Here is a 26,646-nt window from a genome sequence, read left to right as displayed (position 1 = left end):
TAATACATTCCCACATTGTTAAATATCTATCTATCTCTCTATCTATCTATCTATATATATATATAGTATATTATAAATATATATAAATATAATATACTATATATATATATATATAGTATATTATAAAGTAACAAGTAGTCCTTACTTACATATATATATATATATATATATATATATATATATATATATATATATGTAAGTAAGGACTACTTGTTACTTTATAATATACTATACTATACTTTATACTTATAAGTAATATAAATAATATCGCTTAATGCGCTTCCCTTTCACTCTTTTGCAGGAGAACACTACAGATTGTGGGCGAGGACACTCCTTCCGCCCATCCATCCACACTTTACTCCTCCTCCAGTTCCTTGTCCTCTCTCTAATGGCCTGCCCCCATGTTTTGCCTTTCTCTCTTTAACTCCCTCCACTGCCCATCTCCCTCTCCTCACCCTAATTCCATATTTCTCCTTTTCCTTCCCTCGCTCTAGTCATAGGTATTAAAGGGACTTCCTGTTGCCCCCATATGGAAGCCCGGCATACTGCATCATCCACTTTGCTTCACAGGTTGCTGCTTAGTGACCAGCGCAGAACTTGTCAGCAGCTTTTCCGGGAGGAGCCCGAAGTTTCCTTATAAGGGAAGCAGCTGAAAAAGTCAAAATGTTGAAACGCAATCATTTAAGCATTATAAAGGCCACAGCAGGAGAAAAACATCCATCTAGAACCAACTAATGAAACAGAGGTAGTGTTGAAGAAAATGGAATACCCTCCCCCTAAACCCCCCAAAAAAACCACCACCACCCCCGCCCTCGTCCCCGCGGTACAACCTGCCTTTACACATGTTTGTGTAGGAAATGCATTTGATCAGATGCTCTTCTTTACAGTTTAAGCCATCCTCCTCACTCTCCTCTTCATCCTTTGACTCGAATTGCCTAATTTGACATGGGGCTACAGAACTTTCTGCCATTTCTAGCAATCGGTAACAAGATCACAGAACTTGGTTCAGTTAACAAAAACAAGTAAGACAGTAAGAACCTGTGAGTATTTAAAGCATACCTCCATATGTTAAGATATAACCAGAGCGGAAAGATGATAGATCATTTATCATTTGTTTATATATGCACTAGATCTAATTCTTGCCAAAATGAGATAGACTTGTGGTGTGGTCTTATTTTTCTAGCCAAATTAGGAGGAGGAGAGAAAAAAATGGGAGAAAAGGACTTGCAGAAAGAATGCAAGACCTCATGTAGAGATCAGGCCTGGATTTCAGTTCTTCTCATTTTTTGCTGTTCTTTCATTAGTCATAAGGGCTTCAGTAAGCATATCATTCTGTTTGTCTGGTCAACATACACAGAGGAACTAAGAAATGGTTTTGATCAAATGTGGAACATGACTTTAAGTGCCGTCGTAATTATCCAGTGTTTAGAAACGAATTGGAATTGCAGCTTGAACTCTGCCATCATCAGTGTGCATTCTGTGTAGTTGTGTGTTTACAGGGTAGCCATTTCACACCAATGTTTTTACAACAGTCGATATTTCAGTAGACTGGTTAACCTGGCTAACAATCTGTTAGTGAATATTAAAACCATGAAAATATTGTTTGCTTTTCAAGGTTAATCTTATCATTTAGAATACACATAATTATGGATTGAGCTTGTAGCTGAGACTCAGACATCAGTTTTTCAATTTTATTCATTGTGTATTGAAAATGTAGTAAACCCTGGTGAGGGCCCATCTCCTCTAATATTTTTTTTTTCTTCTCTGTTGTGCCTTGATGCACTTCTGTATCTTTACAGAGTAGATGCTCCACTTTATAAAGGTAGGGAATCTCGTCATGCTGGCCGTTAGAGTGATTATTGATTGTACAGCTACAGCATGTACAACATGTAGTTCAACTCACACAGAGACCTCACTGACTTATAAGCATATGCATTTTTATTAGTAGTATATTAATTGCCATAGCTTTCAGATTAAACCAGAAGTCGCCTGCTGTCATGCTGAGGATCTTCTGTCAGTGCAGGCGTTTCACTTTCACCCTTGCCTAAGCCCTTCGAGATCTTTAAAGGCATCTTATATATAAAATGACAATTTGTATGTGTTAGTACACGAAATGTAAAATATCTCTTGATCTAAATCATGGTCTGGTTTCCATTTCTTTAGATTTTTCCAGAGGGGCAGCCAATATTATTATCGTGAACACTAACAAAACTGATCACTGTTTAATACACTGTGGAGTCCACTCTATAAGTGACTGTTTAGGATTAAATAGTTGAGTAATTTCTTTTCCCCAGTCTCTTTTCAGCTATGAATATTCAGTAGACTGTATGTAGGGTGGCAGAATTGGTGACTCTTTATTGCCAGCATCCTCTGGTCAGAGATCATAAAGCTCTTTGCGTAAGTGTATGCGTGTGTCTGGACCCGTGTATGTGTCGTCTGCTTACAATGCAGCAAACTATGATGTGTTTGAACAGGTGTCGGAATGAAAAACCAGTGATTTGATTATTAAAGCGTCCAAGGTGTATTGCCAGCAAAAAAAGAAGAGTAATCTGTCCCATTTTCCGCATGTGTCCGTCTCCAAGTCAGTTCACAAAGCTTTTTGCTGTTATCTTTTAAACTGGCCATGTTTACCTTTGTTTTTGGCTGTTCTGCTTTCTTTCCACCCATCCTTTTATCCATCTTTCTGCCTTGAGTCACAATAGCTGAAGAAAGTGCGTGCTTGAGTAAAAGCATACACATAAACTACCCCACCTGTGACTACATTCACAGTGTGTAATGAGCGATGTCATTGACTGTTATATGAACAGCATAAACTCATAAAATTACACCATTTTTGTTACTGGATTGCAGGTGGTTCTTTTAAATATCAGCCTTCAATCACCATCAGTGCTAATCAATCATAGCTCCACACAGAGCGTTTGGTGTAAAGGTCAATTATTTATCCACTAATGATCATTAAGGAGTGTGCATAAATACATGCCCTAAAAGCTATGTGCTATTTTACTATTCATATACTATTATGACCTGGTCCCTCACTGACATCAAAACACAAATCATTAATAGACACACAGCACTCACTCTTCTCACTAAACAATACCAAACATACCCATTTACATACATGTACACATGCACAGGGAAATGTCTGGTAATATATGATAATCTGATAAGTCTAGAAGAGTTAATGCCTTATGCTTTGTCCTGTTGTGATTCACATCCAACCTTCGCCTCTTGATTCGTTTTCCAAAAAAAAACAAAAAAAACGAAGAACTTTCACTTGTCCTAATACTGAAAAAAGAAATGTCAAAGCTGCCTAAGAGACGCTAAGATATTCTGGCTAGACACTGAAATTAAACTGTGAGTGTGCATCTGTGTCACTATTCCACATACACTGGAACAGAGGTTTGTGTTATTCAGTGGTTTAAAAAATATTTTTGCCAAAAAAGGTGTTTAAAAAAAAAAAGAAGATAAAAGGAGGAGGTAGCCTGGACGGGGAGATGTCTGTCCCATGATCCACCCTGAAGGGGAGGGTCTTTTTTATCAGGGCTGCTCCTTCAGCCTTTCCTCTCCTTTAACAACAGCGGAATAAGTGTGCTTCAGTGGGAGAGCCGCGTGTGTATGTGACTCTGTAGTCCTTAGTCTGGTGCTCTGTGACAAATGTGTGAAAAAAAAAGAAATAAAAAAAAAAAGAAAAGTAATCCGTCAAAGGTGATACTGAATTTAATATTAAGTGAGGTTTTAAAAAAAATCATTAAAATATAGGAACACAGTACTGCTGATAATCATGAATTTGAGGTCTGCCATCACAGTGGGAGTTTCTTTAGTTTGTTTGTTGGATTGTGTGTGCGTATGGAGCTAACACCACTGGCTCTTTGGACACTGGTCTATGTTGCTCCATTCTTTTGTACAGAAGAAAAAAAAAAAGATAAGGGAAACATTTGTAAAATATTGTGTCTGTGACTCCTTGTAAAATATTTTCAAATTGTTTATTACAGAGAATCAGTTATTAAATAATGTTCATATTTTTCACTTCAGGTCAGTGTCTTGTGTTTATTTTTTAACAATCACAGTACATACACAGTATCATTGAAGTTACATTATCTCACGCATAGTATTATTCATTCATATATTGTGCCCTACGTTATTACAATGCTGTGGTGAGTTTTTAATCAGATAAATGATCAGTGCTGATATTTATTTGATTTTATTTGATATTTATGAATTTATATATTACTAAAATCTCACAATCTGGGCTGTGTGTTTATTAACAGTGTGATGAGTGTATTGCATAATTGTTTTCTAGAGCTGTTGTGTAATGGCTGTGGCTGTTAAACTGCCCTAAAACAAACAAAAATAGTCTGACATTGAAATACAACATACACATTAAAAATTAAGTTCAGGTAAGGTATTTTTTGTGACACAGATATTACAATATGATTATAATCTATAATTAAGCATTCAAATGTTCTTATATTGTGTGCCTTATGAAATATCAAGGGGGGTTGGGGGGCTCCCATCTGGTGCAACTGTGTAAGGTTTTGTCTTATCATTAGGTTCAAAGTGAAAATGACATGGCCGTAATTTCCCCTGCTGAGGTGGAAGGATAGCCAATTTCTTTCTGCTATTCCTTATTGATAGCTGTAAAGTGACAGAGAGAGACCTGGCTAATGAGGTGGGAAAAGATAAGAACTAAATTGAAACCTTTTTATCATTAATAGAAATCAAATGTAATCAATGTGTAATAACCCCATAGTTACAAGTGATGTGGCCAGGAGTGCTTAGATTACAATAGTGTGTGCAGAAACTCAAGAACAACTTTATGCCAAGTCACCGGGTCGTCAAGGTAACAGGGATGCCCGGCCCCCTGCATTACCACCACCTTGTGATTGGGGAGATTCTTCAGGTTGTTTAGTGACACTTCCCCTAGCTGAGTGTCCTGATCTCCATACACGATAAGAGTGGGGACCTACGAAGAAAACAAAAATCTCATGCAGGACCATTACACCTCAGGAATACATTTACTATAAAGAAATAAATCTGTTAAACCCATAATAATTATGCCATAGAACTTGTAATGGTTTTATTTATCACAATGATGTGTGACGGTATTTAGAATCAAGCCTGTTTTTTTTAAATGCTGGGTACATGAACTATTATTATTTAGTCTTTTACCATAATAAGCTATTATCTTATTATATTATCTAATGGGGGAATTACTTACGCAACTTGAAAGCATGAGTAATCTTATTAAGCACTTGTTATTTTATTCTCAACAATGAATTAGGCATAAGCTCTCATGTTGCAGGGCTTCCATTGAAAGTTCTGTGTGCAAGAACCGAAGGCATGAACAGAAGGTTGAACATCTAGGTGCTTCTGCAGATTTCAGGTAATGCCATAAAGATCAAAGGAATAAGAGACCTGAACAGTTATGTTTACTTTTTGGATTTGGATGGCTTTTTTTTCATTTGGCAACCCTGGAAATGCAGGACTTTCACTCCACTCGTAGAACCACAGTTCCATGCATAATCTTCCATTCTACTTCCTTTTGTTCTGAAACACCAGGGCGATTTCTTTCAGAACTAGTAGAGGCCATATATCAGTGTCATCACAAGGGTTCGTAACATGTCCTGATGGCTCACCTCACCTGACAATAAGAGACAACAATCTTAAATAGTGCCAATACCATAATTTATTAAAAAAGCAGAATCACTGAAGTGTTGATACTACTCATTATTAAATCACTCAAGTGCTGATACTAAAGGTGTGCAGGGGACAAGTTTTTGTAATTCCAGTCCCACCATCTCCCAATGGAATTCTGACCAATCCTCCTATTCCCACAGAAAGTTTCACAAATCCCACCCTCTCCTGCAGTTATTTTTGTTTGTACCTGCCTGCGATATGTTCTAATAAACTTAGTTGGTTCTATTTCTATTTCATTTAAACAACAGTGACCCTGAAGATACTGAGCGCCAGACAAGCACCACACCACATCCCCAGTTGGCTAATCTATCTTTAGACAGCAGACGATAAGTGGCAGTCTTTTAAACACAGAACTTGACAACCCTCATTGGACACAGGACTGGTCTGGGTACATTCTCACCAGCAAGAGCAGATCGCCTGATAGGTTTTCTGATATACTATGGCAACAATACCTTTGGCAGGTATAGGGCTGTGCCATACCATATCGTCATTGATATACCAGTACAATTCCTCCCCATGATAAGAATTTGTCATCCCGCGATATTGACTTTAGACAGTAAATTGTCTGTCTATTCACAAACAGATGAATTTCCTCTTTTCTGTAAGTGTTCCACATTGACTGAACTACTGAACTACCAGTCACCATGGTGCAGGACTGCTGTGGGACAATGTTACTGTTGTATAACTGAATCAGGCCAGTAGGTAGGCATCTCTCAAGACAGGTGTTCATCTGTCCTTTTTCAGAGCTTCCTTGCCCAACCTCAACATCAGTCTTGATTTTGTACTTCTGCAAATTAGAATACCCAGTTGACATTTATTTTCATGTATGCCTTCTGATGAATCGTGCCTGTCCACATGTCCACAATCTGATTTGGCCAATACTGTATCCTGTTTAACGCTATCTATCTGCTGTTGAGGTTTCTGAAATAAAACTTCACAGGTGTAAGGTTAGATGTTTCTTTCGCAAATGAAACATCTAACCATTCTAAGTGAGTCTAAGGTGAACAAGTAGGTATTGCATAAGGTCAGTGAGCATTTCCAGCATTTCAGTACATTCAGTACTGGATTGCATGATCGGGCTGCATATTTTGGCAACCTGTGCAACTGAACAAACCATTCAAATAAATAAATTCAGTTAACTCAGTTCATGCTTCAGGCCTGTGCACTAAAGATCTGCCAAGTACTAGTGGTAGATGTAGTGTGTTTTTTACCTGGCTTCTGCCAGTGCTGTTAGACCCAGCCTTCTAATTTGCATTAATAGTTGCGTATAGGATTTCTGTACCCACTGGGCCTGCAGTTATGGGCATTATTTAACTAAGGACCAGGAGCAACTGTGTCCTGTGTCAGGAAAACAAGTATCTGGCATAGTTGAAAAGATGTGGTGGCTGGCTTTACATCTCTCAGAGGAAGAACATGCTTGCTCTCCCTGGTTGGTAGCTGTCGTATGATATAGGGCTGGTGGTGGAGAATTGACCAAGATCCAATTAGGGAGAAAATAGGGAAAACGTATGAGTGTGACGTAGTGGGGACATTTTAGAGGCAACCCACACAGGGCCAAGGTCACAGGGTGACTGCTTTGCTTGTATTTGGCAAGGAAAAAAGCAAACAGGAATACTCCACTAGTTCTGAAAGAAATTCCCCTGAAACAAATGAAAGCAGTTACATTTCTATTTTACACTGATGGTAAATTGTCTGAATGTGGATGGCATGCTGTGTGAAAATAATCAAAAAACTGCTGACAACACTCTGCCTGCCAAAATATTATACTCTAATGGTATTTTGAAAACAATTTCTGTCTGAAGTTTTTTTTTTTTTTTTTTCCTACATTTTTATGAATATTTTACTCCTTCTTAAAGAGGAAATTGTCTAAATGGTGGCTGGCCCAGTACCAGGCCAAGCCAAGTTTAAGATTTTTATCACAATAAATATAGACATTGCATCCCATCACTCACAATCATGCATACACACACACACACTGACCTGTACAGCCTTGTACTGTTCGGCCGTGAACTTGTCCGTGCAGATGGGAGCTACGGGAATATAGGCTTTCAACTGCTCAGAGTGCTGGAAGAGAAAGGGCAGCGAATACATGCCACTGAGAGAGGGGCTGATCACCACTACTGGCCCGGTGTTCAAACCTTCACACACCTGCCTCAGAAACTCTGCAGGGGCTGGCTCACCCACCACTGCAGGGGCCTCTGCTGCCTTCGACTCACCCAGGCCTAATCAGCCAGAAAAAAAACAAGGCAAAAGTAATAAAGTAAGGCATATAACTGGGAAGAACAAGTCATGGTTTTTACCCATAATGTGGCATTTACTGAAACTGAACACGGGCAAGAGAGCAAAGAGACAAATACTGTTCTTTTACATAAAGAAGATGAATTGCTCTTTCTTTAAAGCCTTTCTCAGATGCTAAGACTTTCCTCCTGATATTCCAGAGAAGGGATGAGGTACTCCTGATGTAACACCATATGGCATTGGGCCTCAGTGTGCACCTGATGTACCACGTCTGAGAGCTTTCCCCCCACAAGGCAAGGACCCATCCAGTCACTGGGCAGCTTACAAGAGAGGCCCTTCCAGCAGCAGGGGTTAAAGATTCTCTCCCCACTTCATCCACAGGTCATAGTTCTACCTCTGCCAGAACCCTGCACATGTCAGGTGCTCCCAAGCCACCTAGATTGCCTCCAACCTCTGCTGCAGGCTCACGACATAATACAGTGAAGGTTCCATTGCCCCAGTTTGTAGCTGCTGTAATGAGAGCTTGCGATTGACCAGGGGGAGATTTTCTGTATGTACAGACATCACACCTTTTGCAGAACAACTCTACATCCATCTGGCTCCCCTTCCAAAAAAGATCTTGCTGTCATCTTCAAGTCTTGGTGATGTGAAAGTGGCCTGCATTCATCTCACTGTGGACCAGTTGGAGAACCTGCTGGCAATGGGACCTGAGGGTCCCACATCTCTTCCTCTCTGTGGAAGCTAGGGTAGCTAGCTATGTGGTTGGGTCCTTGCCATCCAGCTGACACAGGACCATAAGTTGCTGGCCATGCCTCCCAACCCTTAACTTGTGGAGATGGTTGTTTTCACAGTGGCCAAACCTTACTCTATGCCTGCCGACTAATGTTTCCCAGCCATATACATGGATTTCTGCCATATACTGCCTCTGCAGGCACTAAAATTTGAAGTGTCCCATCTGCTTACGGATGTGGCATGTCGCTCTGGACATCACCCTGACTGTGTCTTCTTCCCCTTGCTCACTGTTGCTGCTCTCGCCACCCACAGCAGTGTGAACCTGGTTACCACCTCAACACTCTCCCAAAATCACATCAATTTCCTCTGCAAGCTGGTGAGACTTCACTCAGCCACTTTGGCCTGGCTTTGAGCTGTATCTGCTGCTGGAGGCACGTCAGTTTTACTGCTCATAGAAATGCGTCTAGGGCCAAGCTGTCATGGGCCACAGGCTGGAAATTACCCAGCTGCTCTCTGTGTTGCTGTTCTCACCACTGTAACTCTTCTCTACTGTGCATGGGCTAAACACACTACCTATAGGCTCCCCATGTGTCAAGTTTGGACATCACAAATACTCTATCTCCAGTAAGAGGGGACGAACCCCACTGTTTTTTTTCCCCAGATAGGCATGGAGAAGTGACGAATTTGTATATGGATGTAAATAAATCATAGTTGCATGTGTGCATTTAAAGAAAACAAACGTTTCACAACTCTGTCAACTTAGAGACTTCGTCACTATATTAGGTGACTTTTTAGACCATTTTAGTGACTTTAATTCCAAAAAAGAGCATAGCGACAGATCTAGTGACTTTTTGAGCATACACTAGTCACTGTCTTGCACTCAGTACAGCTCTCCAGTTCACATCACAGCTGCTGAAAGGTTGAGAGAGCAGGTTCGTTCAACTCACCATCAGTGTGTGATGTCTGATTGTGCTGCGCTTGTGACCAATCACTGATCACCATTGTTGTTAATGACCAATCACTGATCACCATTGTTGTTAATGACCAATCACTGATCACCATTGTTGTTAATGACCAATCACTGATCATCATTGTTCCCAATGATCAATCACCGATCATCATTGTTCCCAATGATCAATCACTGATGATCATTGTTCCCAAGGACCAATCACTCATCACCATTGTTTCCCAACAACCAATCACTGATGACCATTGTTTCCCAACGGCTAATCACTGATCATCATTGTTCCCAATAACCAATGATTGATCACCATTGTTCCCAAGGACCATTCACAATTAATCAAGGCAAGTTTCCTTCATGGCTACTCCCCTTTCACAACTACTCACTATCACTGTTTCTTTTTGTCTGATAGAAAGTATAGTATTTTGCAAATGCATAAAGGTTTAGGTTGTGCATGGTACTAATTAAATCAAAGATGATTTAATTCTATAAGAAATAAATTATATATTCTAATAAAACACTACTTCATTCTATTTTTGTAATATAATGTAAGTGAAAATCTGCTTTCTTCATGCACCCTAATTTGTTACGTGATATGCAAATGATCATGATGAACACATTAATATGCAAATTATTCTATGACCTCATCGAGTGTATGACCTCAGAATACGTATGTTGAGGGAAAAAAAACAAAAAACATACAATATTTTCCCAGCCCTGGGGGTAACTCGGCGCTCCTGCTACTGCCAGGACAACTTTTTAAATTGACTTTGGTGCTAATGGTCGTGTGAAGAAAAGGCGAGATGTGTGGAAAGACTTCGTGCTGTGTGATTTACCTGGCAGGTCCAGAGCCAAGGCCCGGTATCCGGCGGCAGCCAGGGCGCTGAGAGTGCCGATACTGAGCCAGTTCTGCGAGGAGAAGCGGATCCCGTGCAGCAGCAGAACACACAGCTTCGGCTCTCCAGCTGAGGGAAGAGCCTGGCGATAAAACAGCGACTGGCTACACATTCCCACTTTCACCCTTCCCTCTGTTATTTCACCCGCAGACATCCTGTTCGCCGTCTATGAATAAACACTGAGTAGAGTTTGATAAGGTGCTTCAGCGGGCAGCTGCAGTAAACACAGAGCAAAGTTCACATTCACTGAACTTTCACTCCTGAACGCCACCAACACTTAGCTGCTGCTGCTGAAGTGATTCACAGCTCCTCAGTCAGCGAATTAGTCTGAATAACTGCTACGGGTTGAAAACATCAGCAAACTCTTAAAGGTTTTGCAAGAAAATAAACTGGCTCGACGTCAGAGGCGCTCCTGCAACCGAGACCCGGAAGAGACCCAGCGAAATGCACAACTCAAGTGCGGCAAACCACGCCCCTTTACAAGACACGCCCACTATTACAAGTTACGCCCACAACCAATGCGTAAAACGTACGGTTAGGATTAGGGCGGAGTGGGCATGGGAATACTGTATAGTGTGATTTGCTAGGGGGCGGTCCTTGTAGTGGGCGTTCCTTGTAGTGGGCGTGGTTTGTATTCTTGGAGGACGCAGACAGACGCTTCTTGAAAAATGAGGGAAATGGGCAAAGGAGGGACTCTAGTGGCTTGTAGGAAAACAACAGCCTGACAAATCCAATTGCTGATCGTGTGCAAAAGTTTGCGTCCCCTTACGCATAACGTGACGAACAGAAGGATCAACATAAAACCCAATTCTATACTGTATGTGTGTATGTGTGTATGTATGTATTATACATTCTATGATCCTAATTCATCTGCATCCGTCTGAATTCTCAACAAGCCTGAATCTTTACCCAAGAGCTTCAACATTATGACCAGAGTTCATTCTAATGCATAAACCCAACCATAAAGCAACTCAAAATAAAATATATACATTTACAACAGCTAAATGCTGGGGATCAATATAACAATAGGCCAATGTATTACTTTGATTCATAATGTTTCTCTAGAGGAACAATACTTATATATTCCATAAAGTAGGAGGTGCTTATGCACACACACACACACACACACACACACACACACACACGCAGACCCCCACCCCCATCCCGGCGCGCGCACACACCACCCTCATGATAAATTCGCACTAACCAAAGTCCCACCGATCCGCTTCCAGAGACACGAAAACTGATCCATAAATCATGAGTGTGTTTATGTTTTTCCTAATTCTGGCGTTTTTCAGCGATGCCGTTCAAGGTAAGTACTTTTTTCTTTTTTTTAATTATAGTAGTTCTTTACAGTTCAATGTTAAACTCAACTTTCAGAATCTACTTTGGATTTTGTTCTTTAATTAATGAGCAGATGCTTTAAACCTTAAACCTGAGTATATTCAGCTAGAAGAAGTTTCCTTGTTGTGATTTATGTTAAGTGTGTTGGACAAACAATCAGGAAATATGATGATATGATATATCATTTACTGAAAAGTTTGTGTGTGTGTGTGTTTACTACATGATGTCCTGGCACTGGTCAGTTACAAAGTGAAGTTTGCAGATCCAAAGGTTGTGTGTATCTAAGCCCACTTGTGTGGATGATATCTCCAGCCATTCTGTCACAGGGAATCCCAGTACACTGTAGAATGATGAGGCCTAGTAATAATCAAATCCTGAGCTGATTGAAATGTATTTTGAGTTCATTTTAACTAGCAGGTTAACACAGTTTTCAAAGCAGTGACATTTAGCATGCAGTGTTACAGGTAAATGCCTTGTAGATGACTATTAACTAGTAAAATTCCACAATCACAGTTTTGTGTTTGTTTTTGTAAATGTGAGTGTTTCAGCTCATGATTAGTAAAAATTAAGAATTAGTGGGAAATTACAGCAAATACAGTAAATATGATTTGTGAAAATGGTTTGAGGTTTCAGTCAGTGTTGTGGCCTTATACATGAAAATCATAAGTGAATGAATGAATGAATGAATGAATATATAAATAATTCTGTTTTGTCTATTTTTAGGTACATTTAACATGTTACTGATTAATTGTTTAATCATTTATTTTCAATCACTGCTTATTTTTAATCAATTTATTTTACCCTGACTTTTAAGCAGTGAATGATGATGAAATCAAAATGAAATGAACAGTTATTCTATTCAGCTCATATTGTTCTGCAGGTAGCTATCTACTATCGTTTTTTGCTGTAGCAAGTTGTCATAATTCTGGATTGTGTTTTATAGAAAATATATGTTCTGAATCTCTGTATGTGTGTGTGTGTGTGTGTGTGTGTGTGTGTGTGGGTGTGTATTAACAGTGCACCGTAGTGCGCTGAATGATTTCCAGCGTTCTGAGGGAAGAGAGCTGGTACCGTTTAAAACTGGCCATGTCCCTTCGCTTCCCGGCATCACACTGGAGGAGTGTGCCAGACGCTGCTCAGAGAGTCTCGACTGCAGGTCCCACAATCCCACAATCTCAATCTATTTCTCAAATCACGCTTATTTTGTATTTCAACCAGTGACTAATAATTACTGGAGTCATACGCATATACATCACTTAAGTGTTAAATTAACTATATTTAACAGTACTATGATGGAAAAAGAATAAAAAATTGATCTGACTTGTATTAGCTGCATTGTGTGGGACATATGGATCAAATAAATCAATAATTAAATTAATAAAATAAAATAATTAAATTATTTATTGAATTAATAATTAAATATAATTAAATCTTACATTTGAAATATTACATTGAAAAATAAATTATTAAAGGGAAGAGTAAGTAAATCCAATCAAATAATATATTTTTTTTACATTTTAATAAGTATAAGCAAGCAATTCTGTATATCAAACACATCAAAAGTTTGCGTACCCTTGGGATTAAATAGGATAAAGAAATTAATTTTATACCATCAAGATATTAAGTTTATTGGATTTCACAATTGGTTAAATTACGTATGTTTAAAGATGTTAATGGTGAAAAAATCAAAATAATCTGTGTCACAGATAAATGAGCATAAACTAGCCGAGACTAAGCAAGGAGAAAACTAAAAAAAAAAAACTAGGCACAAAACCAGAGAATCGGATGAGCAGTGAGAAAGGTTCAGTAACTTTGCAGAGAGTAATGTCCGTGAGACATTCACTGACTGTTTGTGAGTCTGGGTTATTACAGAGGGTCTGTGAAATTGCAAACTGCAATTCTTGATTAGAAGTCTGGTGACTGGGAATGAGGACAGGTACAGTACACTGTGAGTCAGTTGACATGGAGTCTGGCAGAGAATCTTGGGGAATAGAGTTTTTTAGAGCAGGTACTAGCGTTGACGTGACAATCTGTGATTATAGATAGTCTCTAACAACTTGCATTTGCTACCTTGTGTATATAAGGAAATGTATGTACTACTTCCTTACATTCATGTGCTAGTTTCGTTGTAGGGTACCAGTAGCAAAGTCATCATTTCATGACCGTTCATTGCTACACTTCCGGCAGTTGTGTAAGAAGAGTAACAAATCTCATAATTTTATAAGTGCATAATTTCATAACTTTCCCAAATTCTAGTATTCAGGGCAAGATGGCGAGCTGTTTGTTCTGCCAGTCCCTGATGGAATTGGATGATGGACATGATCAATACCCAAACTATTTGGGATTGGAGCATCTTAAACAAGCACTTAGGCCAATACCAATGCAAATCATGCAGGCTATGGGAATGCTGCCTATTCCTCTATATTACCTTCCTCTGACACTGCATTGTTGCAGCAGGGAGTGAAGTGAGCAGCAAACACACATGCAGGGCTCTCTAGGGAAAAAAATAAACTCTTATGCTACATTTTTATGGCAGGAACATGCTACTCAGCCCAGTTTTAGGGACAATGCAACAGCATAATGAAGTGCAGAGCTAAAAGCAGCTTACTACAGCTGCCTATGGAGACAGACCCTGATGCACTTTTAGTTGCTGTGTTTCATTCTCTAAACTTGAGTAATGAGCCCACCTTGGCAGAGAGTGCTGATAGGCCACCATTCAGCATTCTGAATATCAGAGTTTAATGCAACAGAGCGCCTCAGCCACAGCAGTGAATGCGCTAAAGGCTGGTATTAAGGCTGCCTTAATAAAAGCTAAAGCTGAATTATCCACATGACACAGCTGATCAAATGCTTAATCAAATTTAGGAGTACATCCGCCGAAGCAATTGACTGTGATATTCCATAATATGCCAGTTTTTTTATGTGTTCAAGAGTGCATTGAAGCTGCAGCTTGATAAAGGGGCACACAAACTGCCTGCAGTGGCAGATGAGTGCACCATCTTCTCAAATTCTCACCGCTAGTACCTGGATAGGTCTTTGGCTCACAGGCCCAGAAAGCATTATACAATCTAATCTTGTCAGAAACTAACTAAACACATGAGGCCGAAGGCTAACTTTAGGTGCTGGGGGATCTCACATCGTTTCTGAAAAAACGTGGTTCATGTCAGGTTGGAGTTGGGTTTGCCCTCTGCAACTGAAGCACTCGAGATTGACATCATATCAGTGGCTGCTGAGCTCACTGCCTACAGGGTATCAGTTACAGCCAAGCGAGTTTTCTTTGAATGTAACACTTCCACATTTGCATAATTAACATAAAAATTATGTAGAATCTGAAAAAAAAATGCCAGTATATTCATTTAGACATGCTGTATTGCCTTGGAGACATGTGTATGTAAGTGTGACATCATTACTGTAGGATCACAGACTGAAAAACATACTCATATGAACAGCCAAGATATTGATAGCCTAAAAAATATGAATGATATAAGGCAGAATCTCTGAAAATAAACAGCAAGAATGTAAGGAGGAGGAATCAGTAATGAAAAGTGGTGGCACATCTCTCGTTCAGCAATTCAGTTCTAAATATGATCCATCTCTGTCTCAGTTTTTTGTAAAATACTGTACATCGAGTAGCAGTGGCTTTTTTAAAAATTTTAACTGAACTTGAGTAGTTTTAATGAGGATTATGTTTTGATCTTTCAGTAAGTATGTAAACACAGAGATGTACTATTAGCTTGTTACATTCCGCTATGTTTTTCTACCACATTTTTTTCTGTGACTGAAAATCCAACAATGTATGACGTAATTATGTGATACAAATTTCAGTGTAGTAAGAATCTCCCACTGAATTCTGGTATACATTCTAAATACATTATTATTTGTGTGAATTTTCCCCTCATTCTTGTTAAACCATGGTATCTTATGATAAGGCTATAATGTTGTTGCAGGAATATCCACATTTATACTTTTTATATAAACCGTAAAATAGAATTACATTCTCTTGTTTCAGCTAGAAGCTATTGGGCATGCCAAACATTGAACACATACAAATATGTTTTTTTGTTTTGATTTCAAGGGCTTTCAACTATGTTTTTCGTCCATCTCTAATGTGTAAGCACTTGCCCTGGGTGGGCAACACGGACAAAGCAGAGGTAAAGAGGAACGTCAACTGTGACCTGTATGAGATGAAAGGTGAGCTGTGCTGCCTAATGATTTAACGCTAGTCAGAGTTAACAGCTTTCCTGTGCCATTGATGTGTGCTTTTGCTGCGCAGTTTATGTCAGGAAGTGCATTATTGGTAATGGCGAGGACTATCGGGGAGACGTATCTAAGACCAAGACTGGGCGGACGTGTCAACAATGGTGGTCAAAGTTTCCTCATGATCACAGGTAGGAAAACAGAACTAAAAAGTACTGAGATAAAATGATTGCAAGTTATAAGTACAATTTAATGTGAGAATGTTTAATGTCTGTGTACAATTTTCTACACTGTGGATGATGAGTTAATACTTTTGGAAACAGATACACTCCTTCTTCCTCTAATGGCCTGGAGCTAAATTACTGTCGTAATCCAGATGGGGACAACATTGGACCCTGGTGCTACACCACAGACCCTGAGCGCAGATACGAGAGTTGTAATATCCCCCAGTGTAAAGACGGTACAGTCCGCAATTCACAGTCATGCAATTAAGTTAGAAAAAGCTAGAAAAGTGGTAAAACACATGGAGCTTTCCAGTGTGCGTTATTCACTGTAAAATGATTTCATTATTGAAGTAAATAGTGTGTAAATAGTGTGCTTCTATCATGTTATCAGATTTACACTGCTGCAGTGCCATTTTTCCCGAAGTATAGCACGTGTGGATATGTGTGTGTCTTCTAGAGGTGTGTATCACCTGTAACGGAGAGGACTACAGGGGTCAGGTTGATCGCACAGTGAGTGGAAAAGAATGCCAGAGATGGGACCAGCAATATCCACATCAACACATCTATCAACCAGAAAAGTATATAACATTACACACGTCACACATCTACATACTGTGTTCGACACCCTTTTTACTTCACACTGGTCAGGTTTTTAGGTTTAGCCATCTTTCACCTGCACCTAAACACTACACCTTAAATTTACTTCCCTAATCTCCACTTTGCTTCTGGTTCATTTGTAGTAATCTCTTGTTAGCAGTCTCCTAATGTACATCTGCATACATCATTTAGTATTATATTGCAATGGTATATTAATATGCAATATACTTAATGGATAACCATAGTATATTCAGATAACAGTGCATTGAAATATGAGATCATGATCCTTCTTGGACTCCAGATACCCTGATAAGAGCCTGGATGATAATTACTGCCGGAACCCTGACGCCTCCCCCGTGCCCTGGTGTTACACCACTGACCCGGAGGTGGAGAGAGAGCGCTGTGACATCCGCAAGTGCTGTGAGTCTTAACACAACCCCAACAAATTTCAGTGTTGAAGTTCACAGAACTTCAGCTATTGCACAAATCCAAATTCTTCCACAGACATAATTCCACAGACCCCCTCAGTACAGATTTATTTTATGAACATAATTAAATATTAGGCACATTATTTGAATATATACAATATTCTGGCTATTTATTGGAGTCATAAAGCTTTTTAATCACTCAAAACTAAAATTAATTAAATTCAAATGTAATAAAATTAAAAAAATTGAATTAATTTAAAAATTAAACCACTTAGGGGTAGCACAGTGAGGCAGTGGGTAGCATTGACACTTCACAGCTCCAGGGACCTGGGTTCGAGTCTGAGCTTTAATTGTCTATTAACTGTCTGTTTGGAGTTTCACATGTTCCACATGTCCCTGTGTTTGTGTGGGTTTCCTCCAGCTTCTTCAGTTTTCTCCCACTGTCCAAAAACATGCTAGCAGGGGGATCGGCTACACTAAAATGACCCTAGGTGTGAATGTGAGACTGTATGGTGTCCTGTGATGGACTAGTGTCCCATCCGGGGTTAATTCCTTGCCTTGTCTCAAGTGTTACTGGGATAGACTCTGGATCCACTGCGACCTTGACCAGGATAACTTAACCGGGCTTAGTTTACTAGGTTTAGTACTCCCTTATGGGGTGCCATAAAGAGGAAGATGAGGATGATTCTGAGAGCCCTGAGAAAGTGTCCAAAAGGGATCCTTTAGAGAGTAAAAGGCATCTCTCAAAAACCACAAGCTTTTCCTATTGCATTTTTCGGAACCCAGTCAGCAGATGATTGTTAATTGCCCTGCATTTCAGTACACTCAGTGTAGGTCCACAATTTTGTGAAAGTATCTATCACTTTTCTCTCTTTTTGTCTCATTCAACGCTTTCCTGCATATTTCAGTGACTTCATTTCCTTGTTGTATATACCTCATAGTGGATTACTATTTGGCCCTCTCTCTCTCTCTTTCTTTTTCTCTTGCTCTCTCACGCTGTCCCAATTTACTTCTCTAGCGGAGACTCCGAAGCGGCGTTCTCGCTCCAGCTACACGACGAACTGTTTCCGAGGCCGTGGGGAGGATTACAGAGGCAAAGTGAACGAGACGACTTCAGGCATCCCGTGTCAGCGCTGGGACGCACAGTCCCCCCATGAGCACCCATTTTACCCCCACACTTATGAGTGCAAGTAAGTGAAGGGCTAAATGTGAGTCCCTCAGTTTTCCATTTTCTAATGTTGGAAAATGGAACAGTGCTGAAAAAGAGATTTAACAACGTTACACTATCATAACTATATAACACACAGATCATGGGAAGGTCCAGATTACTCTAAAGTAATCAGCTTTGATGATATTCCTTCCATGTCTTATCACTCACAAATAAGAATAAGGGTTAAAACCATCAAAGGCTACACACTCAGTCGTAGATTAAGGTTCGGTATCAGAGTATAAGAGATTGGATATAGGATATTAGAAAAAAACATCTGGTGCAGTAGTATGAAAACTCTAACTACAAATCAGGCCATATGTATTGTATTTGAGAATGTTGGACTTAAATACTAATGTTCTGAGAAACTTCCTCAGTTAAGAGCATTTCCCGTCCTGGCTATTTGTCTTGTGTCAGGGGACTGGAAGAGAACTACTGTCGTAATCCAGATGGTTCTGAGGCTCCCTGGTGCTTCACATCAAGGCCTGAGATGAGGACGGCCCTCTGTCTACAGATCAAACGCTGTGCTGATGACATTGAGGCTGAAGGTGTTGTATCAACTATAGCCCCCTGGTGGATGTTAAAGAAATACTTAACCAAAAATGTGTGGTGTGTTTTATAGTGAATAAAAGTTAGCAGGAACCAGTTACCTAATCAGGAGTTAGCTTTTTGAGTGAAGTGCTCCTTTAAGGTTTTGCCATTTTTATGTCATATTCAGCAATACCGTAGTGCTGTTCATTGACAAATATGCATGGACATTGAATAATATATGTATACTTTTTTCCAGATTGCTATAACGGAAATGGAAAAAACTACAGAGGTACTGTCCGCAAAACTCGGAAGGGCATCCTCTGTCAGAACTGGAGTGTAAATACACCACATAAAACTAAGTAAGACCAACAACACAAAACCATTAACTCACTCATTCACCAAGACCAAATTAAAAGGCCACTGGGGCAAAAATCTAACCATCTCATGTAAACAAGCATACTCTGCTCTTACAGAAGTGGCACTGTCTCAAGAGTGAGCTTTCCTTATAACACTGGAAAAACGCCTGCTGATTATCTACAGTACATTGTACATAATGGACAATATACTGTACATATGTGTATTAATCATCATTTATGTATACATTTTGAAAGACCACAACAGCTTTGATTGTGTTATTATTTTTTTCCTAATAACTGTCTAATTCCGAAGACTCCAAAACAGACACATGCATAAATTTGTGTATAAACGTATCATATTAAGAATGTTTGGCCCCAATTAAACTGCATGATTTGTTTGTATGCAGATATAGATTTGTGCACATAGCCACATTGGAGACAACAGGTCAAAAGATATCACATGCTAGCCCTGATTTGAGTTCTACATATTCTACATATTCTTTTGGGAAATTATAAAATAGAACCCCATTAGCTTTTGCCCTATGTCAGGTTTTATTTTTTATTTATTTTTTTGGACCATGCACTGTGCTGACATTCTTCAGCTGAATTTCCACATCACATTTTTCAAAGTCATTGTAAAGTCTAACAGTGCTATATGTCTACCACTAATGCCTGATTGACCGCTGTGGTAATTCCTAATCACTTTGGAATCATGTTTGCATAATGCAAGCTGGGTCCTGTAGTAATTAAACATTGATCATAAATTCTGCCTAAAACTTTTCTGTCATAATAAAAAGAATACTCTATGCAGCAGAAACACAGGTAATATATTAGATATACGCATGTAGCAAAGCTGACAGTTTTCCAGATGCTCATAGTCAGTTTCTAAACAGTTGATACATAGTCCAGGATTTCATTTCAAGTCATTTCAAGATTTTTTTATTTTTAAATTCCTCAAGTTCACTTGAACTCATTGTGCAGATTTTACAAATATAAATCAGCAAGTAAGAACCAGTGATATTGACACTGAGTGTACTGATATAATGTTATTCTAATGTAGAATTTATTTATTATTTAATCTAATCTGTATTTATATGGAATCAATTTGAAATGTAGAGATGTCTGAAGAGCAAGTAAAGACACACCAGTCCTTAAATATTTGGTATGGCACATGATTATAGCTTAGCATTTAGTAAGTCAGGCAAATTTAATTATAAATATCTATGTAAATGAGCACAGGAAAAAATAATGTTAGCTCTATTCTGAAGTCTCTGTTCTGCTCTGTTCTGCTCCATTGAAACTGGCTGAGGTATGACTTCTTGCTGCTTTTGTCTGTGTGGATTGTATTCTTACTGTATGGATGCAGGATTAACCCAAAGACACACCCAGAGGCCAACCTGACAGAGAACTACTGCAGGAACCCAGACGGAGATCTGCACGGACCCTGGTGCTACACTGCCGACCCCAAAACTGAATTTGATTACTGTGCAATCAAGCAGTGTGGTAAAAAAAAGACTTGATTTTATTTTTCTTTTTGTCTATCATTAACTCATTTTCGAGTCTTTGCTATGCTCCCATCTGTCTCATAATGTGGCCTTTTTTTATAGCCTTCTCATCTTATCTAGAGTCTATTAAACCAGCTTGCTAAATTCAGTCCATTTAAATGCTTAAAAAGCTCATGTGCGGCTGCTTTGGGATTAAGAACAATGCACTATTGTTAATATTATATGGTAATATAATACAAACATTAGCTATGCCAATTGTATATAAAAATCATCAAATGTAGACAGTTTGTAGAAAAATCTGTACATCTGTGCAAGAGCAGTCTCTGTGGACCACCTTCCCATTTCTTGAAAACTTTTGTAGTTTTTAGTCCGAGCCCCTTGAGATCCCTCTCTATCTAGAGGCTCTGGGTAGCCAGAATCATTATACCCTGTGTAATGACATCCCTGGACATGTGGCAATGCCACAATAATGCGACTTGCTTAGGATCTGATGAAATAATATCTATGTACTTGTATTCACCTGCTGTGGAAGCGTGTGTTTTAACTCAATAATTCAGTCCTCTAGCAATGCTATGTCCTTTCATGTCATCATAAAGTTATTCAGCTAGCATTAGCTGTCAATTAATTTCAACGTGTTTTTCTCTGTTTAAAAAAAACTGTCATTTCCAGCCAGAATGGGCTAAAAATGCATCCTTATCTGACCAGCTGCAAGTATTAAGACAATACAGAGAAAGCATGCTTACTTAACAGGCTTGTTTTTCCATAACACAATTAAAAATATCAGACAATAATAGGTTTTCACTGATATACTAACCATTCTATTATATAATATATTACAGGGCTGTAAAAATGTAGTAGTATTTTGTGTTCTGGCTCAGGACATACAGTATATAGCATGATTTTTCCATTTAGCAGTGACTTTAAATAAATAAATCTGGTATGATCAGTAATGGTTCAGAATTAGCAGGAGAGTAACTAAATCTTTCACACAGGATCACATGCTAAAATGCCTCATATTGACATTTAATGTTCAATATTTTACTGATTCATGTCCTTCTCTTTCTGTGCAGCAGGGGAGGATCCACCTATCATAATGCCACCAGGTAAGTGACTGATGCGCTGGCTTTTATGATGTTGTGTGGATATTTGTAAAAAGAAAAAAAAAAACACTCCCTTTGTGTATGCCTTTGTGTATGTGTGTTGTGGTGTTTGTGTAAATATGGACAGAGCCTGTAGAGTTTAATGAATGTGGGAAGCGTGATGACCGTATGTTGAGAAGTAAGCTGAGGATTGTTGGTGGCACACCAGGAAATTCTCCATGGACAGTCAGCCTAAGAGACAGGTTTGTTACTTTCCTCATTCCGTCCAGCAAAACCTCTCATCTGCTTCTCTCTCCTGGTTGCTTTTACAGTTTAAGCAGTTTAAATGACAGCTCTCTTTCTCTCTCTGGACAGGAAAGGAAAGCATTTTTGTGGAGGGTCACTGGTGAACTCAAAATGGGTGATCAGCACTAAGCAGTGCTTCTCCTCATGGTGAGTGTCGCCCATTTTTTTCCAGAAACACAACACATCAGACTTGTAATTAGCACACTGATTATTGCTGACTTTGCATGTTTGTGTGCATGTCTTCATGTATGTGTGTGTGTTAGCAGTTATGTGGACCTCACAGGGTATGCTGCGATCATGGGCACCGTGTACCGGGATCCAAAGGAAGGAGAACCTGGCACACAGTCTATTGCTCTAAACAAAATCGTTTGCGGGCCTTCGGAGTCACATCTAGTCCTGCTACAGCTAGAAACGTACTGTTCGGGCTTATGACTTTTCACAGCTAATGGACAAACTAATCCTGAACGTGCTTCTCTCACATGCCTCTCCGTTTCTTTCTCTGTTTCTTCTCTTAGTCCTGCAGAGTTTAATGAGCGTGTGTCACAAATATGTCTTCCCCCTGAGCGCTACATTGTTCCAGAGGGAACCACCTGTGAGATTGCTGGTTGGGGGGAGACCAAAGGTGTAACACCATGCAATCTTTCCAGATCTTCCCTAGATTTTTAAGTATATTTTTTAGCTTCAATCTTTTTTATTATGATGCCGACTCTCTTTCTTTATCTCATTTCTTTATCTCTATATCTATTTTAGGAACGGGGGATGAAACAGTGCTGAATGTTGCTCAGATGCGAGTGCAGAGCAACAGCGAATGTAACAAATACTTCAAAGGGCGTGTGAAGCAGAATGAAATGTGTACTACATCTTTTTTTGGTGGAGTAGGGGCTTGTGAGGTAAGTTTTTTAATCTGGTGTATAGTGCCCTAAAATTGTTCACTGAATCGCTTGACTTTTTTTTTTCTCTCTGGTCCAGACCTGGTCGTCAAAACAAAAGACTCATTAAAGATAAATTCTGCAAAAAAATTATACATCTAAATACATGTTTCTATTTTTAATTGTGATTTACAGTACATTACAACTGTAATTTTGAAATCGCGACAGAATATTACTGGAGCAGCGAAGACTTGAACCTCAGGCTTGAAAATCTCACTGCCATTTTTATGCTGTAAACAAAGTTAACATTATAATATCATGTAATACAGCTATGAGAGCACACAGAGTGTCAGTGAACATCTGAGCTATTAGTAATGTAAAAAAATTTTGGTGTAAATAAACTAAAAAATTTTCCATAACACAAATGTGACAATGATAAAAACACTGTGCAGAAAATATCAGATTTAATACTGCAGTTGCTTTGGGGAAAGAAAGGTGGTTTTGAACACCATTTGGCACTTTAATGTGACAAATAATTAAGAACAATGACTCAGGATGTTCTCCTTTATTATTTCGTTTGTGGAAAACATACAATCAGTTGACAACATGTAGGAGGCAGGATGTGTTTTTATTTAAATCATACTCACACTAATAGATAGAATCCATTAACAGTGTACAGAGTAGTGTAGTGTACAGAATACACTAACATTACTGGCTAGTGGTCTTCTTTGTTGGCCTTATAACTGAGATGGACTGCATGTTATATTAAGTGTCAGTGAATTAGCTTGTGCTCAGAGAAACACATTTTAAAATGCATACTTTAAATCTGCTTAGAATTGTTTTTTTGCTTTAATAAGGACTCTTTCAGCTTTGGCTTATTGTATAGAAACTTGCATCATTCATTTCCACTGAATCTGTCTGACATGATGGATGGTTTTTTTTGCAGTTCTGCATTTTCAGAGTCGGTGATGAAGATTGTGAAATGAGTAAGTGATGTGTATGGTGTGTGTCTCTCTGTCTCTCTCTTTCTCGCTCTCACTTTCTCTTAATCAGAAAGACTATGGAGGCCCTCTGGCATGTCAGAACAGTGACTGCTGGGTCTTAGAGGGAGTCATTATCCCTATGCGTCGCTGCGGGCACCCAGGACAACCCAACATCTTTATCCGTGTATCGATGTACGTAGACTGGATCAAGAAGGTCATGGAGATGGCATAGCTGGCAGAAATCACTCACCCTGTATAACAATTTATTCAATTTAAGCATTTGCAGATAGCAGGGGAAAGATATCAGATCTTTGCTCAAGTCAAATCAATTCTAGATTGTTATTCATTACAAATGAATGTAAGTAGAGTAATCTTCAGCAAGAATAAATGACTAGAGGAGGATTAAATGACTGCTGTACAAGTTATACTTAAGTTTATGTTTTATAAAATAAGCTTATGAATGTACTTATATACAGTGCCCTCCCAAAGTATTGGAACAGCAAGGCCAATTCTTTATTTTTGCTATACACTGAAGTCATTTGGATTTGAGGTCAAAAGATGAATATGAGAGGATAGATCAGATTTTCAGCTTTCATTTCCTGATATTTACATCTAGATGTTCTGCTACCTTTGGTGGCAGACTACACAATTTTTAGGTGAGCAAAAATATTGGAACAGATCGTCTTAAAGTAAATAACATTAATATTTGGTTTATAGCAATAACTGCATCAAGGCGACCCACTGATATCACCAAACTGTTGCATTCTTCTATTGTGATGCTTTTCCAGGTTTGTGCTGCAGCTTCTTTCAGTTGTTGTTTGTTTTGGGTGGTTTTTCCCTTCAGTCTCCTTGTCTTACTGCATGATGAAATTCCTCCCTATTAGATTGGATGCATTTCTCTGTAAATTGGCAGACAGAATGCTTCTGTAGACTTCTGAATTCATTCTGCTGCTACCATCATGAGTTACATCATCAATAAAGATTAGTGAGCCCATTCCAGAAGCAGCCATGCAAGCCCAAGCCATGACACTACCTCCACCGTGCTTGACTGGTGAGCTTGTATGTTTTGGATCATGAACAGCTCCTTTCCTTCTCCACACTTTGGCCTTTCCATCACTTTGGTAGAGGTCAATCTTGGTTCCAGAATCGCTCATCTCTGTATTTCTTTTGCGAATTCCAATCTGGCCTTTATGATTCTTACAGGTGATGAGTGGTTTGCATCTTGTGGTATGGCCTCTGTATTTCTACTCTCAAACAGTGGATTGTGATACCTTCACCCCTGCCCTTTGGAGTTTGTTGGTGATGACACTGACTGTTATTTTGGTGTTTCTGTCATCAACTGCTGTTGTTTTCCTTGGCCAACCTGTTCAATGTCTGATTGTTAGTACACCAGTGGTTTCTTTCTTTTTCAGGAGATTCCATATTGTTGTATTGGCTATGCCTAATGCTTGTGCAATGGCTCTGATCAATTTTCCCTCTTTTCTCAGCTTCAGAATGGCTTGCTTTTCTCCCATAGACAGCTCTCTGGTCTTCGTGTTGGTTTATCTTTTTTAACAATAAATGCAATCTTCACAGGCGAAACCCAGGGCTCAAATCAAGAGTAGACATTCAGAGCTATTAATTGTTTAAACAATCAATCTAACAGGGCACACCTGGGCAACAGGAAACACCTATCGGGCATCATGTTCCGATACTGATCACTTGAAAATCATATGTATCCAATATGATCCAATATTGATCACTTGAAAAATGGGTGAGTTCAAACAAATGGTGCCATGTTATAAGTTGTTTAACACATCTAGATATAAATATCCAGAAATGAAAGCTGAAATTCTGATATATTGTCTCATATTCATCTTTTTGAAACCCAAATATCTTCATTGTACAGCACAAACAAAAGAATTGATTATGTCGTTCTAATACTTTCGGAGGGGGCTGTATATGCTTAAGTCATGCTTATTTGCTTATCTAAACATACATCTGTAAAGTAGATTTTCACTTGCCAAAGCCTATTTATCCTTTATTTGTTAACCTTTAAACATAGTCCTGAGAATATCAGGAACACTTCACTTTGTAGCTTTTGTTGTGGCAACAACTGCAAAAGTCTCAATAAAAGAGCTTCACTTTTCAACATCTAGTTTTTCTTACTTCATATGCAACTGTTGGCAACATGGTACATAGTTAATTTGTGAATATTTCTCTTTATACATTGAGTTTTATTGTAAAATAACTGTGCTGAAACCACCTCATAAAGTGTTAGCATGACGGATGTCCACTATAATCAGTATTATGATTTTCAATCTCAAACAGCCAAGCTTAAATTTTATTTATGAAATCTGCACTTCAAAGCCAATAAAATGAGCTTAGATAGCAGGTTGATGACATTGTTTAAGGGGTGTGTCATGTATTTTTTTCATACTTAAGTTTGGAGGAGGTAGATGAGAAGATATTCCTATTTACCACACCCAAATAAGAAAGTAAGAAAGTTGTTCAATT

General features: G+C 38.9%; 3 protein-coding genes across 6 annotated transcripts in view; 2 read left to right on the top strand and 1 right to left on the bottom strand.

Moving 5' to 3' along the window:
* cacna2d2a (calcium channel, voltage-dependent, alpha 2/delta subunit 2a) overlaps nucleotides 1-4,031 on the top strand; it is a 223,336-nt gene extending 219,305 nt beyond the window's left edge. For both annotated transcript variants that reach the window (XM_034300325.2, XM_034300328.2), the window contains one exon: nucleotides 302-4,031. In XM_034300325.2, coding sequence (XP_034156216.1) covers nucleotides 302-424 — 123 coding nt within the window. In that variant the 3' untranslated portion in view covers nucleotides 425-4,031. The remainder of the gene's footprint in view (nucleotides 1-301) is intronic.
* Nucleotides 4,032-4,033: 2 nt separating this feature from the next.
* Nucleotides 4,034-10,979, bottom strand: abhd14b (abhydrolase domain containing 14B). The gene is made up of 3 exons (XM_026925509.3): nucleotides 10,465-10,979; nucleotides 7,678-7,919; nucleotides 4,034-4,963 (listed from the first exon to the last, which is right to left on the bottom strand). Exons 1-3 carry the CDS (start codon nucleotides 10,676-10,678, stop codon nucleotides 4,781-4,783), a joined length of 639 nt encoding a protein of 212 aa, XP_026781310.2. The 5' UTR covers nucleotides 10,679-10,979; the 3' UTR covers nucleotides 4,034-4,780.
* A 696-nt stretch (nucleotides 10,980-11,675) lies between these two features.
* On the top strand, nucleotides 11,676-26,281 carry mst1 (macrophage stimulating 1). Of its 3 annotated transcripts, none has more exons than XM_026932599.3 (18): nucleotides 11,676-11,836; nucleotides 12,886-13,024; nucleotides 15,944-16,059; nucleotides 16,142-16,256; nucleotides 16,389-16,525; nucleotides 16,747-16,867; nucleotides 17,188-17,306; nucleotides 18,333-18,504; nucleotides 18,939-19,069; nucleotides 19,309-19,411; nucleotides 20,775-20,911; nucleotides 21,987-22,016; nucleotides 22,141-22,255; nucleotides 22,368-22,445; nucleotides 22,562-22,711; nucleotides 22,814-22,920; nucleotides 23,049-23,188; nucleotides 24,221-26,281. In XM_026932599.3, the coding sequence occupies exons 1-18, from the start codon at nucleotides 11,782-11,784 to the stop codon at nucleotides 24,380-24,382; spliced, it is 2,127 nt and encodes a 708-aa protein (XP_026788400.2). In that variant the 5' UTR covers nucleotides 11,676-11,781; the 3' UTR covers nucleotides 24,383-26,281. The 3 variants fall into 3 exon arrangements, with proteins under 3 accessions (XP_026788400.2, XP_026788318.2, XP_026788243.2); XM_026932517.3 differs by having other exon boundaries at nucleotides 21,984-22,016; nucleotides 22,565-22,711; XM_026932442.3 differs by having other exon boundaries at nucleotides 21,984-22,016.
* The last annotated feature ends 365 nt before the right edge of the window (nucleotides 26,282-26,646 follow it).

This window comes from Pangasianodon hypophthalmus, chromosome 2 (genome assembly GCF_027358585.1).
Source record: "Pangasianodon hypophthalmus isolate fPanHyp1 chromosome 2, fPanHyp1.pri, whole genome shotgun sequence".
In the NCBI taxonomy this organism is placed as follows: domain Eukaryota; kingdom Metazoa; phylum Chordata; class Actinopteri; order Siluriformes; family Pangasiidae; genus Pangasianodon; species Pangasianodon hypophthalmus.
The sequence above is the reverse complement of the archived record's forward strand: the minus strand, read 5'-3'. Positions and strand labels throughout refer to the sequence as shown.

What these genes read in the sequence shown, in the direction of transcription:
- abhd14b (XM_026925509.3), bottom strand. Translation starts at nt 10,678, where the DNA reads ATGTCTGCGGGTGAAATAACAGAGGGAAGGGTGAAAGTGGGAATGTGT. An exon ending in CTTGGCTCTGGACCTGCCAG is followed by an intron (nt 7,920 to 10,464) that starts GTAAATCACACA and finishes CTGGCTGATTAG; the next exon opens with GCCTGGGTGAGTCGAAGGCA. An exon ending in AACAGTACAAGGCTGTACAG is followed by an intron (nt 4,964 to 7,677) that starts GTCAGTGTGTGT and finishes TTTTCTTCGTAG; the next exon opens with GTCCCCACTCTTATCGTGTA.
- mst1 (XM_026932442.3), top strand. Translation starts at nt 11,782, where the DNA reads ATGAGTGTGTTTATGTTTTTCCTAATTCTGGCGTTTTTCAGCGATGCC. An exon ending in ACCTATCATAATGCCACCAG is followed by an intron (nt 22,017 to 22,140) that starts GTAAGTGACTGA and finishes AAATATGGACAG; the next exon opens with AGCCTGTAGAGTTTAATGAA. An exon ending in GTCCTGCTACAGCTAGAAAC is followed by an intron (nt 22,712 to 22,813) that starts GTACTGTTCGGG and finishes TTCTTCTCTTAG; the next exon opens with TCCTGCAGAGTTTAATGAGC.